The sequence below is a fragment of the Staurois parvus genome, unplaced genomic scaffold (genome assembly GCF_062004578.1).
Source record: "Staurois parvus isolate SC_StPar_1 unplaced genomic scaffold, SC_StPar_1.0 ptg000470l, whole genome shotgun sequence".
Taxonomy (NCBI): Eukaryota; Metazoa; Chordata; class Amphibia; order Anura; family Ranidae; genus Staurois; species Staurois parvus.
Window position 1 is genome coordinate 3,999,617 of NW_028318266.1, and position 17,885 is coordinate 4,017,501.

The following is a 17,885-nucleotide window of genomic DNA, read 5'->3' on the forward strand; positions in this document are numbered from 1 at the left end:
ACTGGGTTCATTTTCTAAAAGATAAAATATCAATAAATAAGTTCCCTATGTAGTAATATAATTAATCCCAAGAGGATATCAATAAGCATTACAGACTGTAATTATTTCTAGTTATTTATAAATCATCACAAAATAATTTCCCTATGTAGTAAAATTAATGAATTTCAAAAAAATTATACTAAACTCTGCAGACTCCCAGTGTTTCCATTCAATTAATTCTAGGTATTTATATAAGCAGAAAGGGTACTCATTGAAACACATTTAACATTCACTGATCAAACATCTTTGTGCTGATTGTTTTCCTGATTATTACATTCTGTAAGTAAATAGGAGTTCTCTAACATTGCAGATATTTTGGATGGATTTTGATATTATGATTTACTACTGATAGTATTTAGAGTATTTGATATTTGATCTTAACCGCCATGACGGTATTTTATTTTTGCTTCTGTTTAGAGATGATCAGTATACGGTAACAAATATGAACCAATCACAATGTGTGTTTTTCACTTGACTTCTCTCCAGAAAATTGGAACATAATTTGGCTATTGCAAACTTTAATTCAGTCTGTTAAAACCCTCTGCATCATAAACATAAATGAATAGTTAATTTAAAAAATACATATCTGTACTTGTGTTCACATTTTTTACCCTTTTTTTTTTGCATTTCAGTACTACTGTTTTCCTGTAGCCATTGTTTTGTTACTTTATGTCTACATACACTCCAGTGATGGCTCATGGTGACAAACGTGGATCATGCCAGCATTACATATAAATAAAAACTGACATTTTTGTAAGCCCATGTGACAGGGTGATAATATAGGTATAAAAGTGGCAGACAATTGAAAGCGTTGTCACCCCAAAACATGGAATGCCTATATTCAATCTTTATTGAAAGATCACCAGGTAATATTTTTAAGTGAATTTATAATCACCTTGGCTCCAGCTATTCGGCATCCCAGAACACCCTACTGGCCACTGTCATCTTTCAGCAGATGGCTTCCAAGTCTCAATCACCGGCCACTTTCATTGGGCGGGCAGGGATCATGTCACTCGTGCGCATGTGTGGGAGTTACGTCAACTTCAGCATTGCCAAATTTGTACAGTGAACTGTATATGCGCAGCTCACAGTACAAGGGTGAACGGCAAGTAGGTAACTTTATTGCAGAAAACAGAAAGCAAGTCTCTTCTGCATTATAAATCCTGTCTGGTCACCCATTTTTATATTGTACAAAAAGTTCCCCTTTAATGAAAGTTGCAGACTTAAAAATATTGAAAAATAATTAGGAAATTACTGTAATATGTTAAATATTTAATGCAAACTCTTTACTTATTCTCTTCCTTTCAATTCAAACTGAATTCAAATCATCATGAACAAATGCACCAACTGTGTAAAGCTGATTTAAAAATTGCAATCTTCTGCATTCAGTTAATGGATCAGAGAAATGTGACCAGAATCACCACAATCCACCTCTTAGGATTTCAGATTCCTCAAAGTACTACATTTTTGATGTTTTTTGTTTTTCTTATACTTTATTGTGTGACAATATGTGGAAACCTCCTGATCATCACACTGGTGTCCTACAGCAAATCCCTCCAGTCTCCCATGTACTTCTTCCTCTCCCAGCTCGCTGTAACGGATATCTTACTGGCAACTGATATTCTTCCCAACATGATCCATACTCTCTTGGTAAAACAAACTACCATGCAATTTTCTGATTGCCTTGCTCAGTTTTTTTTCTGTCTTATCGTAGAATCTTCAGAGTCTCTTCTTCTGACAGTGATGAGTTGGGACAGATATTTGGCCATCTGTAAACCATTGCATTATACTTTGAAAATGAACTACCAGGTTTGCTGGATACTGGTTATCATAATCTGGATTTTAGGGATATTTATAGTATTGACTTACATTTTAACCATATCAACGTTACATTTTTGTGGTCCCAATGTCATTGATCACTTTTTCTGTGACTTTGAGCCGATCATACAACTCTCCTGCTCTGATACTTCCACTGTTCGTTTGGAAGTGACAGTTTTGGGTTTTATATTTGTCATTTTCCCATTCTTAACCATCTTCATATCCTATTCTTATATTATAGTCACCATATTAAAAATCCCGTCTATTACTGGCAGACAGAAAGTTTTCTCAACATGCAGCTCCCACCTGACTGTTGTGTCCATTTATTATGGTACCCTAGTTTGTGTTTATTTGGTTCCTAATAGGGGACAGACACAAACCCTAAATAAGCTCTTAGCATTACTGTACACTGTTGTCACCCCAATGGTGAACCCAATTATATACAGTCTGAGGAACAAAGAACTAAAAAAAGCTGTTAGAAAATTCATCACTGATTTTTTTAATTATTAATTTCAGTAAAGGATTAAATGTGTGTAAATTACAAGAGTTTAAGATTTGGGGAAATATCTACCAGTAACAGACAAATCTATCAATAAATGAACTTGCTACTACACAAGAAACCTAAGGCATCTGCTCCCCATGGCACTACTGGATTTTAGTCTTTGCCTGATTGTCCGGGAACTAGAAAAAAATGATGCCAAAAAGCCACAAAACAAAAAAAAAAAAAACTTGATTACATTTCACATATCAGTGTTTACTCAGGAGGCGAACCTATTTGCTCAACAATTCATTCTTTAAAAATTGAATTGATTATTCCAATGAAGTTTCAGAGGCAAATATATTATTTGGTTAAACAAGGTTAAATATGTAGTAGAAGATCAAAATAGTAGAATGATTATTATTATTATTATTATATGGGATTTAGTACCAACAGTTTACACAGCACTTTACAATATAAAAGGGAACAGTACAATTACAGCACAGTTCAATACAGAAGGAATAGGAGGGCCCTGCTCAGGGAGTTTACAATCTAAAGGGAGGGGGAGGTGGACCAAAAGGTAATAGCTGCTGGAGGTGATCTGTTGGAGGTGATTCAGGTACAGTTTTTAAGTGGAAGTGGGGTAGGCTTCCCTGAATAAATGAGCTTTCAGGAATCACTTAAAGGCAGACAGGGTAGGAGATGACCAGACATTCCAGGTACAGGGACTTCCAGAGGATGGGAGAGGCTCTGGGTAGCTCCTGGGGGCAAGCATGGAAGGATGTAACAAGGGAACTGGAGAGCTGGAGGTCTTGGGAGTAGCGGAGAGGATGATTTGGGTGATATGAGGTTGGTGATATAGATAGGAGCAGTGTTGTGGATGTCCTTGTATGTTGTGGTTAGTATTTTGAATTTTATATGAAGGGGTAGAGGAAGCCAGTAAAGAGATTGGCAGAGACGGACAGCAGTCACTGATCAGTTAGTAAGGCATATTAGTGTAGAAACAGCATTCACAGCAGGCTGAAGGGGGGATAGCCTGTGTAAAGGTTGGCCAGTGAGTAGGGAATTGCAGGGGCGGACTGACAACTTATGGGGCCCCTGGGCAATAGGGGATCATGGGGACCCTGTGTCCTTGCCCAAACTCAAAGCACACCATAAAAAGCCTATAAAAAGGTAATAGGGGCATTTCATGGGGCCCCCTACTGACCTCGGGGCCTCGGGCAGTGCCCGAGTGCTCCAATGGTCAGTCCGCCCCTGTGCTTGGGAGAGTGTCCTGCTAATGGCCAAGTGAACCTGTTCCTACCCACTACACTACAGCCTGGGATTCTACACCTGAAACCTTGCTTCATTCACTCACCAGCTGCTCCAGATCACACGGTGTCTCACAAAAGTGCTACAGTTGCAAGAAAAAGTATGTGAACCCCTTGGGATTACGTGGAGTTTTGCATGAATTGGGCATAAAATGTGCTCTGAACGTCATCTAAGTCACAACAATAGAAGAACACAGTCTGCTGAACATAATACTACACAAACATTAGATGTTGCCATGGTTTAATTGCACATAACATGTAAATATTCACAGTGCAGGGAGGAAAAAGTATGTGAACCTTTGGACTTAATAACTGGTTGACCCTCCTTTGGCAGCAATAACCTCAACCAAACGTTTCCTGTAGTTGCAGATCAGACCTGCACAACGATCCGGAGTAATTTTTGACCACTCCTCTTCACAAAACTGTTTCAGTGTAGCAATATTCTTGGGATGTCTGGTGTGAATCGCTCTCTTAAGGTTATGCCACAGCATTTCAATCGGGTTGAGGTCAGGACTCTGACTGAGCCACTCCAGAAGGCGTATTCTGTGCTGTTGCAGCCATTGTTTTGTTGAATTACTTGTATGCTTTGGGTCATTGTCCTGTTGCATCACCCATCCTCTGCGGAGCTTCAGTTGGCGGACAGATGGTCGTACGTTTTCCTGCAAAATGTCTTGATAAACTCTGGAATTCATTTTCCCATCAATGACAACAATCCATCCAGGTCCCGAGGCAGCAAAGCAGCCCCAAACCATGATGCTCCCTCCGCCATGTTTTACAGTGGGGATGAGGTTTTGATGTTGGTGTGCTGTGCCTTTTTTTCTCCACACATAGTGTTGTGTGTTCTTCCCAAACAACTCAATCTTGGTTTCATCTGTCCACAGTATATTTTGCCAGTAGTGCTGTGGAACATTCAGGTGCTCTTTTGCAAACTTCAAACGTGCTGCAATATTCTTTTTGGACAACAATGGCTTCCTCCGTGGTGTCCTCCCATGTACTCCATTCTTGTTTAATGTTTTCCTTATTGTAGATGTGTCAACAAAAATGTTAGCATGTGCCAGAGATTTCTGTAGGTCTTTAGCTGGCTCTCTGGGATTCTTCTTTACCTCATGCAGCATTCTGCGCTGTGCTCTTGTAGTCATTTTTACTGGACGGCCACTCCTAGGGAGAGTAGCAACAGTGCTAAACTTTCTCCATTTGTAGACAGTCTGTCTTACCGTGGACACATGAACATCAAGGCTTTTGGAGATACTTTTGTAACCCTTTCCAGCTTCATGCAAGTCAACAATTCTTGATCGTAGGTCTTCTGAGAGCTCTTTTCTGTGAGGCATGGTTCACATCAGACAGTGCTACTTGAAACCAGTAAACCCAAAACAGGTGTGTGTTTTTTAAGGGCAGGACAGCAGTCAGCAACACATCCAATATCATCACACTGATTGGAGTCAAGGTTGGCTCACTCCTGGCTCCAATTAGCTCTGAGAGAAGTCATTAAGCTAGGGCCTCACATACTTTTCCCTCCCTGCACTGTGAATGTTTACATGTTATGTGCAATTAAACCATGGCAACATCTAATGTTTGTGTAGTATTATGTTCAGCAGACTGTGTTCTTCTATTGTTGTGACTTAGATGACGTTCAGAGCACATTTTATGCCCAATTCATGCAAAACTCCACGTAATCCCAAGGGGTTCACATACTTTTTCTTGCAACTGTATGTGCTATGTCTGGTGGGACTGCCTTGTCTGATGTCCTTTTTGGGACAATATTTTCTAAATATGCAATGCCTCTGCCTCAGATTCAGTCCCCCAGACTCCTCAAATTGCATTGCAGTTTATGTTTCCAGACTCCATTCCTGCCACCAGGAACAAACTAGTATGTTTCTTCCTAGTAGCTGCTATTTTTTAGCGCTATATAAATACTGTATAATCCTAAACATGGCGGTGTAGGAGAGCACGGAGCGGGTGCTCTCCGAGACATCTACACTGCTCCAGATGCCTGTAGAGGAGTGATCCATGGACTTACCCGCGAGTGTCGGGTCCGGAGCGGGTGCGGCGGTCCCGGGAGTGGAGGGAGGAGGGTGTGTTGTGGTGGCGGGCCCGCTGGGGGGTCCCGGACTGGCATGCGGGGCTGCTGGGGGGTATGGAGAGTCGGGGGGTGGCCGTGTGGGGGGCCACGGGGGATTGCTGGGGGGGAGGGAGCCAGCCGGCGTCCGAGGTGGGGGCGCCGTCTCGCTCCCCTCCGCGGCGTGCAGGTGGGTGGATGGCCTGCTCCCCTTGTGTGCTGGGTCTGTGCACGGGGGAGTGGGGTCTGGGGGGGCCCGGGGGGTCCCCGTGGGGGGGGGCGGCAGGGAGCGGAGGCTCGCGGTTGGTGGCTCGTGGCTGGCTCATCGGGGGCGGGGCGGCTGGGGGGTGGGTGTGGGCGGCACGGCCTGGCCAACAGTGACCAAACAGTGATTGTATGATTATTGAAAGGGAGACTCCCTGGGGAAGATTGAATGAATGAAAGATGAACTAGCAGCCCTAGAAGAAGAAGGAGAATATAGTGGGAAAGTGGAAAAAAAGTGTGTGTTGAAATCTGAATACCTGGTCGGTAGATGTTAACTCAATGTGGTTCCTGTATTTAAATGAATAAGACACACAGAAGTGATGAAGAATAAAAATGTTAAAAGTAGTGGGCTAAAGGGGTCCCAAGTAGGTACGATAAAAAGATATACGTCTCAAGGAAATGTGACACCAGAAAGATCTCAAGGTATCGGCGATAAAAGTGAGTTGGAAATGAATTTGGAAGCTAGCTCTAGACTCTCACTGGGAATAAAGCATAATAGCCAACAAGTATCAGAGAATGTGGAGAGGAGAGAATTGGAAAGTGGACTACAAGTACCAAATAAGAAAGAGATGGCAGATAAGTTTAAAAGCCTAGAAAAAACAAGAAAACAAGAACTGACAATCATACAGAGTGATCTAGGCCAAATGGTTTTGTGGATGGCGGAGACAGAGGAAAGAATTAAAAACCACGCCCAATTTATCTTTGGTTTAGAAAAAAGGACAAAAGATTTTAGGAAAGAGCAAAAAAGACTGCTTTATAGGATGGAAGTACAGGAAAACAGGGAGAGGAAGAAGAACTTTAGGGTAAAAGGTGTCCCGGAGTCCCTAAAGGGAGAGGAAGTGAGAGACTTTGTCTGTAAAATCCTAAACTCCATAAGGGATAGACCAGAAACAGAACAGGTGAATCTGGAAGAGGTCTTTAGAATTGGAAGGATCCAACATGGAAGTGGAGAAAAGAAACCCAGAGACTTAATTGTCCAATTCCAGAAGATGGGTGATAAAGAAGAGATATGGAGAAAGATTAAGGGAAGATCAACTATTAAATATGGAGAAATAGATATACAGATATTTGCAGACTTAACATCAGAGACACTGTGGAGAAGATCCTTGAAACCCCTGTTAGAGCAAATGAAAAAAACAAAACGTGCACTATAGATGGGGTATTCCTGAGTGTCTAATAGGATGGAAGAATGGAGTTACAGCCTACTTGAGATTTCCTGAGGATTTAAGAGACTTTTGTGACAGACTTGATTTGCAAATTATAGAGATTTCTGGCTGGGAGGAGGAGGTAGGAGACAGTTGGGCCAGAGTAAAGGAAGACTGGCAGTTAATTAGGAGAGGGAGATAGAGGAGGGTTTTTTTTTTCTGTTTTTTTTATCCCTCTTCTTGCTTGCTCGAATGAAGTACCTTTTAGTGGAACCATGTGGAGTTTATGAAATAGATAACGGGCATCTGGGGGGTGGGAGGTGGGGGAGACCGCTCATGGGTGGAGTTCAACCCTAAGGTATAAAATCTATAGATGGATATGACCCTCAACAGATTTATAGGCAAACTACAAGCCAAAAATGGATGGGAGGGAGGGAACTGGAGGGGGAGGGGGGAGAGGAGGTTTTTAAAACTGACATCTGGCATAAAAGAAGAGATAGAGGTAAAAGGAAGAAGAAAGGAGATGGTAAAATAGAAAGATGACAAATAAACAAAATATGGAGGAAATACAGTTTATAACCCACAATGTAAATACTGTATAATAATAATAATAATACTGCCCACTATATATAATGATGCAAAGTCTCCAAATCTGGCATATACATTTACTTAGACTGAAAGGAGGGTGCGTATTCCCAAGCACCATAGGCCAATAGCAGAAACAATTACCTAATTTTAGTTAGGATTTTTTATAAGTAAGTAAGATTCTTGTGTGCGTTCATTTAAAAAAGATGGAGATCAAACAGCACTACCATTACTACTCATCTAATGATTAGTGATGAGCCGAACACCCCCATTTCAGTTCGCGGTAGGGCATTCTAAAGGACCAAAAGTTTGCCGTGAACATCAAACCTACTGCACGTCTATGGGACTCGAACTTGCAAATTCAAAAGTGCACATTTTTAAAGCTTACATGCAAGGTATTGGCCATAAAAGGGGTATGGGGACTTGGGTACTGTCCTGAGGGACATCAATCAGTGATAAAAAAAGGTCAAAACGTACCATTTTAAAGGGGCAGTCACTTTTCATTGCTTAAAGTAAAAAAAAAATTAAATTAAAAAACCCTTTAAATATCATGTCTGGGGGGTCCCCTTAAACTACCTGCAAAATTGCACATCTGTACAATGTATAAAACCTGCTGCAGCAGGTGCAATGCTTTGGCCAATCACAAAGAATGTTATACATTGTTTGGGAGCGTGGGCAAACTTCCCACGGATCCAACACATACACACGCCCACAGTGACTAGCAAACCGAGGCGTGCACGAACTGCCGTGACTTGGGGTAAGAGGGAATGAGGGGAACTTACTTTGAATATGTATACGTATATAAGACCGGCCGTGATATACTTTCACAGCACGCACTACCTCTAGCCACCAATAGAGGGAGACTCCACTTCAATCCAGCTGGCTGACCACACACATAGGCAGATATGAATCTTATATACAATCTGGTGCACACTAAGGGTTGAGGAGCAGCCTAGCAATCACACACCCTTCTAGGATTCCTCCAGCTATACTACAAGCTAGAACCCCAGTGTTAATCACTCTTCCACTGTCCACACACCCTCACACCAGACACACCACAAACGGTAGCTTGCCACCACCCAACTGTTTTTTCTGCAGACTGGCCTGCTGGGCCACCACACATACACCGATCTCCGTCTGGCAGATCTGTTTACAATCTGCATGCAATCTGCCAACACGCAGTGCAATTGCATACAGATTGGCAATGAACTTGACCGAGCATATAAAGACACTGCAATACAATACAATCTCTCTGGAGATATGAGCCCGAGCTTAAGGACCCTGAAATCACTTATTAATTTTATGATTTAATATCCCGAAAGTGGGCAGTGCATAAAATATGTACAAAGTATAAAAAGTTACAGAAAATACAAAAAATACAAGAAGACACACAATTGGCTATTGACTATAAAATAAAAGGGAATAAAAACAGAAATAAAACTTTTACCAAGAGTTATCCTGTGACTGGAGCAAGTCAGAGAAAGTCCACGATCCGCCAGTCGATAGAACTGGCTCTGTAAGAGTCACACCGTCCATATCTCAGGTCCTCAATTCATGAGAATATGGACGTAGGCTGGACATTAGCCCTTGGTCAATCAACTCTGGGGGGTGTTCCTGTACTAGCCCACAGGACATTCTGGGTACTAAAATGCCCAGTCGATTGGACCAGGAACGGTTTGAATTACCAAGTCAGGGATTGAATATCCGACACCAGCGCATCAGTCCGATCGTGACAGTACCAATCACTGTTCAGCTGTCGCAATCAGGCACCATATAACTGTTTTCTGCGTTTCTCTGGGATTCTACAGAGGCTACAAATACAGGTTTACATGCAGATGCAACCTACAGAGTGTCCAATCAGAAGGAAGTATTTTAATCTCTCTGCAATAATATTTTAGCTTTCATGAGAGATGAAATACATTCCTTTGATCTGCTGATATATGTCAGAGCTCCCAGACAGATCGGTCTTGGTCTCCCACTGCCTTTGAAGCCGAAATGTCTGATGACATAGGTGACAAGTCTTATTGGCATCTAGGTGTCACCTCCAGCCTAGAGGATGCTCTGTCCTTTCAGATGCTAATTGATGACCATATGTCTCTGACTGAATTCTGAACACATCCTATTATTAACATGGAATGAAGCTAAATCTACAGTCATATTTCTACAGATCACATCTCAGCTACTCAAATCTTTACATTTATGTCACAACCTGATTAGAAATTACCCTGCCTATGTAATGCCCATTGTTACCATAAAAGAACAATTGTATTATTATTGGGATACCTACCTAATAATGTGTATAAAAGACTTTCAATTGAGCTGAATTAACAGAACAGCTATTTGAAAGATGCTGACTGTATCTTTGTGTGCCTGTTCCTTACTGCAGTAGTTATTGATTGGAACCACTAATCAATATGATCACAGTTGCCTATCTATAAAATTTCACTAAAAATGTCCAGAATACCTGTGTTGTCTTCAATCCCACTATTATAGTGGCAGGGCCTCACACTGTGACAGCAGGGAAAAAAAATCAGACCAAGTGGTAGGCACGGCCCATGTCCAGGGGGTGTGGTTCGTTGCCAGGAGACGAGGCACGCCAGCTCCGGCCCACCCCGGTTGCCAAGACAACCAGAGAGTGTCCTGCATCAGCTTAAGAAGTTGATGCAGGGCGATCTGGTCATCTGCTCTGCTGTGCAGCCACCTAGAGAGCCCAGCTGCGGTGGGACCCTTGTGGCCAGACTCTGCCCAGACCCCAGCTAAGAGGGGGGGACCGCATCCAAGCCTGTCTGAGACCCAAGCCTAGAGAGATTACCTGCCTGCTACCTAAGACCCCAGTCCAGGGGAGATATTGCCTGCCGCTGCCTAGAGCCCCAGTCCAGGTTAGAGATTGCCTGCCAGCTGCTTGAGACCCCAGTCCAGGGGAGAGATTGCCTACCAGCTGCCTGAGACCCCAGTCCAGGGGAGAGATTGTCTGCCAGCTGCCTGAGACCCCAGTCAAAAGGGAGAGACCACCCGCCTATTCCGGACCCCAACAGGTACCTGTGTCCTACTTCCTATCCCTGGGAGACCAGGCACCCTGTCGGATCCGTGAGTATACACACTCCCCTGTTTTACCTGAACTGTTCCTGTGGTGACCCCCCACCCCCCTGTTGGATTACAATCTGCTACAGAGACTTTTTTCTTGCTCTTGGCACTGGACTACAAGTGTTTTAGCTCTTCCTTGCTGCCACTTACTGGCAAGGTCACCCTCCCTGCAATCCCTGCATTGAGTGACTGTCATTTTGTTGTCTCAATAAAGCTTTGTGCATTTGCCATCTACTGTGTGTGTTCTGTCCTGCCTACCCTCCATCACATGTGGTAACATCAGAAGCAGTCTCCTCTGCAAAGTCCTGGTTGGGAGAGACATTGGCAGACTGTGAAAATGGGTGTCACACCTTACTGCAATTCATCATTGTGGATGGAGGACAGATCATATACATATCAATTGTCCCTCCATTTCAGGGCAAAAACTTCTTAATTGCTCAAAATCACTGACTCCCCCTTTGTAGCCTTGTTTTGACCAGCTTTTGTGGGAAGCCCTTTTGATTTTTTTGTGCTGTACTACAGGTTACATTTTTTGGAGGTAAAAATTGCAGAAAAAGGGCAGATTTGTGTAAAAGTTGACCATGTAGAGGAGGTACAGCTTTTGAAAAAGTGGAAATACAAGGTCCCACATAATTTTTTCACTGGTCCTCATATAGGTTGGGCAGTCATGGAGCTCCAGCTGACTATCTTTCCCTTCATAAACATGGAAGGCATACATATATCCTGTATAGACTTTGTATAGATTCACCCCATATCTGTTCCTTTTACTGGGGATGTACTGTTTGATTCCCAGCCTGTCGGTAAAATGGACGAGGGACTCATCAATGCAAATATGCTTCTCAGGAGTGACAGGTAGACTGGCTGATCAGAGCACTGATGAGGGCTGCACTGGAGTGACAGGTAGACTGGGTGATCAGAGCACTGATGAGGGCTGCACTGGAGTGACAGGTAGACTGGCTGATCAGAGCACTGATGAGGGCTGCACTGGAGTGACAGGTAGACTGGCTGATCAGAACACTGATGATGGCTGCACTGGGGTGACAGGTAGACTGGCTGATCTGAGCACTGATGATGGCTGCATTGGTGTGACCTGTCAATTCTGGTGTTCAATGGCAAATGCCAATCAAACTCTATGGTGCCAGCAGTTAGCACAGGGCCCACTAGAGGAGGTCGGGCCCTCAGGCAACCCTCATGAAGTCTGTTTCTAATTATTCGGTCAGAGACATTCACACCAGTGGCCTGCTGGAGGTCATTTTGTAGGGCTCTGGCAGTGTTCATCCTGTTCCTCCTTGCACAAAGAAGAAGATATTGGTCCTGATGATGGGAATCTTGGAATCTTCTCCATGTTCTTGAGACTGTGCTGGGGGACACAGCAAACCTTCTGGCAATGGCACATATTGATGTGACATCCTGGAGGAGTTGGACTGCCTGTGCAACCTCTGTAGGGTCCAGGTATCACATCATGCTACCAGAGTAGGGAAAAAAATGTCAGTGGCCTCCACCTGTAAAACCATTCCTGTTTTGGCGGTCATCTCTTGTTGCCCATCTAGTGCACCTGTTGTTAATTTCATTAACACCAAAGCAGCTGAACTGATTAACAACCATCTCTGCTACTTAACTGACCAGATCCATATCCCAGGAGTTTCGCTGACTTGATGCTATACTCTCATTAAAAAGTGTTCCTTTAACCTTTAATTATTTTGAGCAGGTGTGTGTATATATATATATATATATATATATACAAACAGTTGGTGATTCTAAGTAATTTTCTAGCAATAAATCAGATTTTTACATGTAAACAAAAATGTCAGAAAAGGCCTGGTTGTCACACTTATTTCTTTATTTATGACTTTTTATGTACTGCATACTGTATATTTATTATGACATGGGGTATTTAGCTCCCATGGTAGATGTGTTATTTTAGTGAGTCTATTTTTAAGAGCTTGGTAGCCCACTTGTATCTTGATAGCTTTTTGTACAAGTCAGAGGTAGTGAAACCAATCCACAGAACCCAGATGCTATAGAACCTGTTGTAATTATCATAACTCTGGTATCTATATTCCTCTGCATGCTGTATTCCATCTACCTTCAGCAGCCATTCTTTTATTGTAAACACTGTTGTGGACTTCCAATAAAGTGTATAAGGCTCTTACCCACATTCAGAAGATGGGGTACCAAGGAGTATTTGTATGAGCCCACAGACAGATGAATATCATGAAAAAGGGTTGGGAAGGGCATATCTTGTAATGGATACCCAGTAACCCTAACTATCAGGTTCCAAACTGTTACCCAAAATGGCCTAATAAGGGACATGCCCACCACAAATGCAAGAATGTACCTTTCTGTCCGCACCTTCTCCAACAGATTACCGATATCCCTGTATATACAGTATATGAGACAGGTTATTGAGACCTGATACCATCATGACAGAGGTTTATAGCAGAACTCTTGAGTCTTGAACCTAACTGAGGTATGATTTTATGGTTGAACTGGATGGACTTTTGTCTTTATTCAGCCAGACTAACTATGTAACTATATAAGGTATGGGCTAACACTGTGATTTTATCTATGCTACTGGCTGAGAAGACATGACCCAATTATTTCTCCCATTCCCTAATATAATAGGGCACAGTGCAGGAAAGAAAAGTCCAGCAGTAATTTATAGAGCATAGATAGCAGTCCTATATACTGATCTTGATTGAGGCATAAAGCCTCAAAAGGAGAGAGGGAATTACATGAGTATACAGGAAAACTAAGCTTTTTAAAAAATGTCTGCAACTGAAGATATTTCCACTCATCCCATGTGGTAGTACCCCACTATTGTCTATTAACCCAGAGGGACTTCAGTTCCAAGCCCATCATAAATTGGTAGCATCGTAATTCAGTAGAGCCTCCGCAGGACCAGAAAAATGCCAGCTCTTCCTCAGAGGGAAACCTGGAAAATCCCCCCAAAGGAGAAAGCAGTGTATAGTGTATGGCTAAATCCTATTTTTTATTCAGTCCATCCCAGATTGTCAAGGTAGCATGAGAGAGGGGAGAGTGTCTCTGAAAGCCCCCTGTGTGTTCACTGCAACTAAAGTGTATGTACCAGGTTAATACCTGCTAAAGTTTTCTCAAAGGGTACCCAGATTTTGTCATGAGTATGGGGATACCAGTTAACTAAGAGCATCAACACATTTGCCTGATAATATAGGAAAAGGTCTGGAAGACTTAAGTCACCATGAGTTTTGGCCTGTAGAATAAAGTCATAAGACAAATGTGGAGGTTCCCCACTCCACACAAAGGAGGCAAATTCACATCTAGCCTAAAGAAAATGTGCCTTTGAAATTTTAAAGGGTTGCATTTGGAAAAAAATCTAAAAATTAGGAAGGAACGTTATTTCTAAAATGTTGATCCTCCCAAGTCAAGTGAATTGTGTTACTTAAAAGGGAACAAGTCCTCCGTAATCTTCCTGTCTGCTTGGGAAACATTGAAAGGCATAATTACAGATTTGAAGTTAATCTTAAAATTGGAAAGGTCATTAAACCATTGCTTTTCATTCAGTGAGTTCAGGAGTGCTACCCGAGGATTACTGATAAATAAAGAGGATGTCATCCACAAATGTGGTAGGTTTGTGTTCAGTAGAGCCTACTTTCAGCCTTGTGGTATTGGGGATCACCCTCAACTTACACAAGAAGGCCTCACTACAATGAAAAGCAAGGGAGACAGAAGGCAACTCTGCCTAGTCCAGTTGGAAATTTTAAAAGGGGGCAAACATACCTGGTTGACTCTCACTTGAGCTGTAGGGTTGTCATAAAGAGTATAAATCCATGCCCACATCCTGTACCCCGGCCTGCTCCTTTGTAACACAAGCAATCTGAACAAACAATCCAGCCTATCAAAGGCTTTTTTTGTCAGATAAGAGGACAAGACATGGAAGCCTGTGAACTATGGCCAAATAGTTCAGAGGAGAACTATGGCCAATAGTTCAGAAAAATCACCCTTTGGGAATTGTCTCTACCCTAGTTCACTTAGACCTTGTGAACTATCTCACCAATAAAAACTTTTAGCAGATTCACTAAGATCGTGGCCATTATTTTTATATCTTTATATCTATGTTTAACCAGGAAATAGGGAAGTAACTTTGGCCCAGTGCTGGGTCTTTCACTAACTTTGGTAGAACCATAATGTGCTCCTATAACACTTCCACCTGGATACTACCAGTCTTGGTCAAAGTGTTAAGGTAAGACATCAATAGTGAGGCGTGTCCAAGATGGCGACCGGACGAGTCGCATGACCTGGAGCTCCAGCGGCACGAGACTCAATCCACGGCATCCAGGTCGTATGAGAGGGAAGGGGCGAGCGGGATACTCACCCGTCCCTGCGGCATTGAGCCTGGGTGGCCGGAGGTGCTTTTGGTGCCGTTCTGGGGTGGCGATCTGGTGCGGCCTGTTGCGGCCAAGTGGAGCCGCGGAGCCCTCTAGCGCATGACGGGCCGGCTGGAGGTGGTGTGATGGCTGGTGCGGGATCAGGTAGGGGGAGGACTGATTATCCCCCCCTCCCGCTCGTTCGGCGGATTGCCGCCTGTCATCCCTCAGTGCCTGTCAGGACTTTCTGGAGGAGCATACTGATCACCCTCCCCCCCCCCCATATGTGTTACAGGGGTGGCGAGGATTAGTGCGGCCTAGTGAGCCCAGGTCTTTATCCACCACTATACAGGCTGGCTGCGATCACACTCAAAGGAGGATCACTTACCAAGCACATATACCTCCTCCCACAGACAATTACCAGCATTCCAGGATCCATCGGGACATACCCCACACAAACCCAGGGAATAACGGCTTACTGCAGAGACCTTGCTACAGCCCATAAGGAAGGAAGCTGTGCTGAGATTAGGCATACGGTTGATACATCCCCCACTGATTCATATAAAGGGGAGGCAGCAGTATTCACTGCATTTACACAGCAAAATCAGTGTCTTCCTTGATTTGCCTTTCATCTCAAGTACGCGGAGACAAACAGTCCAACTTTGAGGCGTGTTTTCCACTATCTATCCCTATTTTTACTTCCCAGTTTTGGGGGACCCAGTCTGACCCCAGAGAAAATGGCTATATAATTCCTTGAGCCTTGACACACGTAGGTGGGGCTACGCAATCAGAACCAAGAGCCGCCACAGACATGGGGAAAGCGGATAAGAAGACTGCCACTCCTCGCTCCAGATCCCCTCGCCGTACAGGTGGTCCGGCTAATCGCAGCATTTCGGACTTACTGTATTTCGATCTCACACTCCGGATCGAGCAGATTCATCCACCCTGGCATCCCCATTGCACTCGCCTGCAAAAGAGATCTCTTCACAGCCTTCGAGCTTGGCAACTGCTAGCGCAACGGATCATTCTGAACCTCCTCACCTCTCCATAGGGGACTTGAAAGCGGTAGCATCAGATATCAAAGAGACTCTTTCTGCGGCAATAGCTGAGCTACACATCGATTTACAGGCAGTGGCTTATAGGCTGGACATGGTAGAGGATAAAGTTAATGTGCAAGGTCTTGCTATTCATGATATGCGCAAGCAGGTTGACACGCACACCATGCACCTAAGAGAACTCGATCGTCACATCGAAGACTTGGATAATAGGGGAAGAAGACACAACTTAAGGGTGCGCGGCGTACCAGAAGCAATTGAGTCTAACCATCTTGCCCAAGCGCTTCTCTCCATCTTTAATGATCTTTTAGAAAGACCGCATGAATCTCCAATTGAGATTGAACGCCTCCACAGGGCTTTGCGTCCTAAAGGTAGGGATACCGACCCACCGAGAGATATAGTTTGCTGTCTAGTTGACTTCCGACATAAAGAGGAAATTTTACGCAGAGATCGAGACAAACAACGCTTGTTCTACCAGGATTCCGAAATTAAACTATTCCAAGATCTCTCCCATCTTACCCTACAACGCAGGAAAAACCTGCGCCCTTTACTAGATCTACTTCGTTCTAAAGGTATCGCCTACCGTTGGAAATTCCTGTTTGGTCTCTCTGCAACACATATGGGGAGATCAGCTCTCATGAGGTTTCCGGAAGATCTTGCACCATTTTGTGAAATCTTGAGTATCCCATTACCTGATATTCCAAATTGGTCCACTGATCCTTTTCTACAAATGCAGCCGGACGAGGGCCCTATGGAGGCACAATCTACTGACCCTGCGAGCGGAGACAGAAGACGCAAGTCAACACATCAAGCCTCGACTTCCCCGGTTCGTAGGAGGCTTATTACTGGAGACAGTCTACCAGCATCACCTGCACACCGCAAGGCGCGCCATGAATGACTTTCCCCTGTTATCATCTACCAATGTGTAGGGGTATAAACACCCCCGCAATTCGAGGCTACTCATCTAGTGGATCGAGTATGCGATTGTCTTGGTATTCTAGGTTTCGTTATATGCCATATCTAAACTCTCCGGTATTCCTGAAGTCTGGATTTAAGGGTATGTGTATCGCATCACGTTGTTAAAACTCTTACGTATATTATCTCTCAGTGGTATATAATTGTTTTGCTGGCATATAATTGTTGTTCTACCCTTGGTCGTGGTATTGACGAGCTAGGTCAGGACAACCCTACTGCTATTCTTGGGAGTATCCCTGCTAGTTTTGCAACTTATTAGCGTGGTGAATAAAGGCCTAACATAACACACAATGATCCCTGCCGGATACAGGAGTGGAAAAACAGTTGGGATCCAGAGACACGGGCTAAGCCCTTGTCTGGACTGCTGCCTGCTTCTCTGAATCCCACGATACTGAGAATATGGTGCGGTTGGACGGGGAGTCTCTATGACCCGACTATTTGATTCTTAATATCTTGGTCTTCGAAAGTTCTCTGTCATGACTAACTCTCTATAAATCTTGAATTGCCTTGGGCCTAGCCTCTACGATTATATTTTCTGTATTGACAAAGGTTAGTAGCCCATATAGCTTAATATTGCACGGAGAGGTGTATTTCGCTTCTACTGTAAACTAAGAGATGACGCTGTAATTTGGTTCCATGGGACTCCATACCACCTGCATGTACCGTTACACATAATTACCTTTGACCCTTATCTTTTAGTTTGATCATTGTAGACTATAGATTAATAATT

At 43.5% G+C, this 17,885-nt stretch overlaps 1 protein-coding gene across 1 annotated transcript; it reads left to right on the plus strand.

Moving 5' to 3' along the window:
• The first annotated feature begins 1,431 nt into the window (after nucleotides 1–1,431).
• LOC149452591 (uncharacterized) lies at nucleotides 1,432–17,078 on the plus strand. Its single transcript, XM_089689275.1, has 4 exons — nucleotides 1,432–2,331; nucleotides 9,875–9,928; nucleotides 11,302–11,317; nucleotides 16,177–17,078. The coding sequence occupies exons 1-4, from the start codon at nucleotides 1,432–1,434 to the stop codon at nucleotides 17,076–17,078; spliced, it is 1,872 nt and encodes a 623-aa protein (XP_089545401.1).
• The last annotated feature ends 807 nt before the right edge of the window (nucleotides 17,079–17,885 follow it).

Coding starts and splice junctions, on each gene's coding strand:
- LOC149452591 (XM_089689275.1), top strand. CDS start 1,432: ATGGATCAGAGAAATGTGACCAGAATCACCACAATCCACCTCTTAGGA. Junction 2,332..9,874: donor ACAAAGAACTAAAAAAAGCT/GTTAGAAAATTC, acceptor ATCACATCTCAG/CTACTCAAATCTTTACATTT.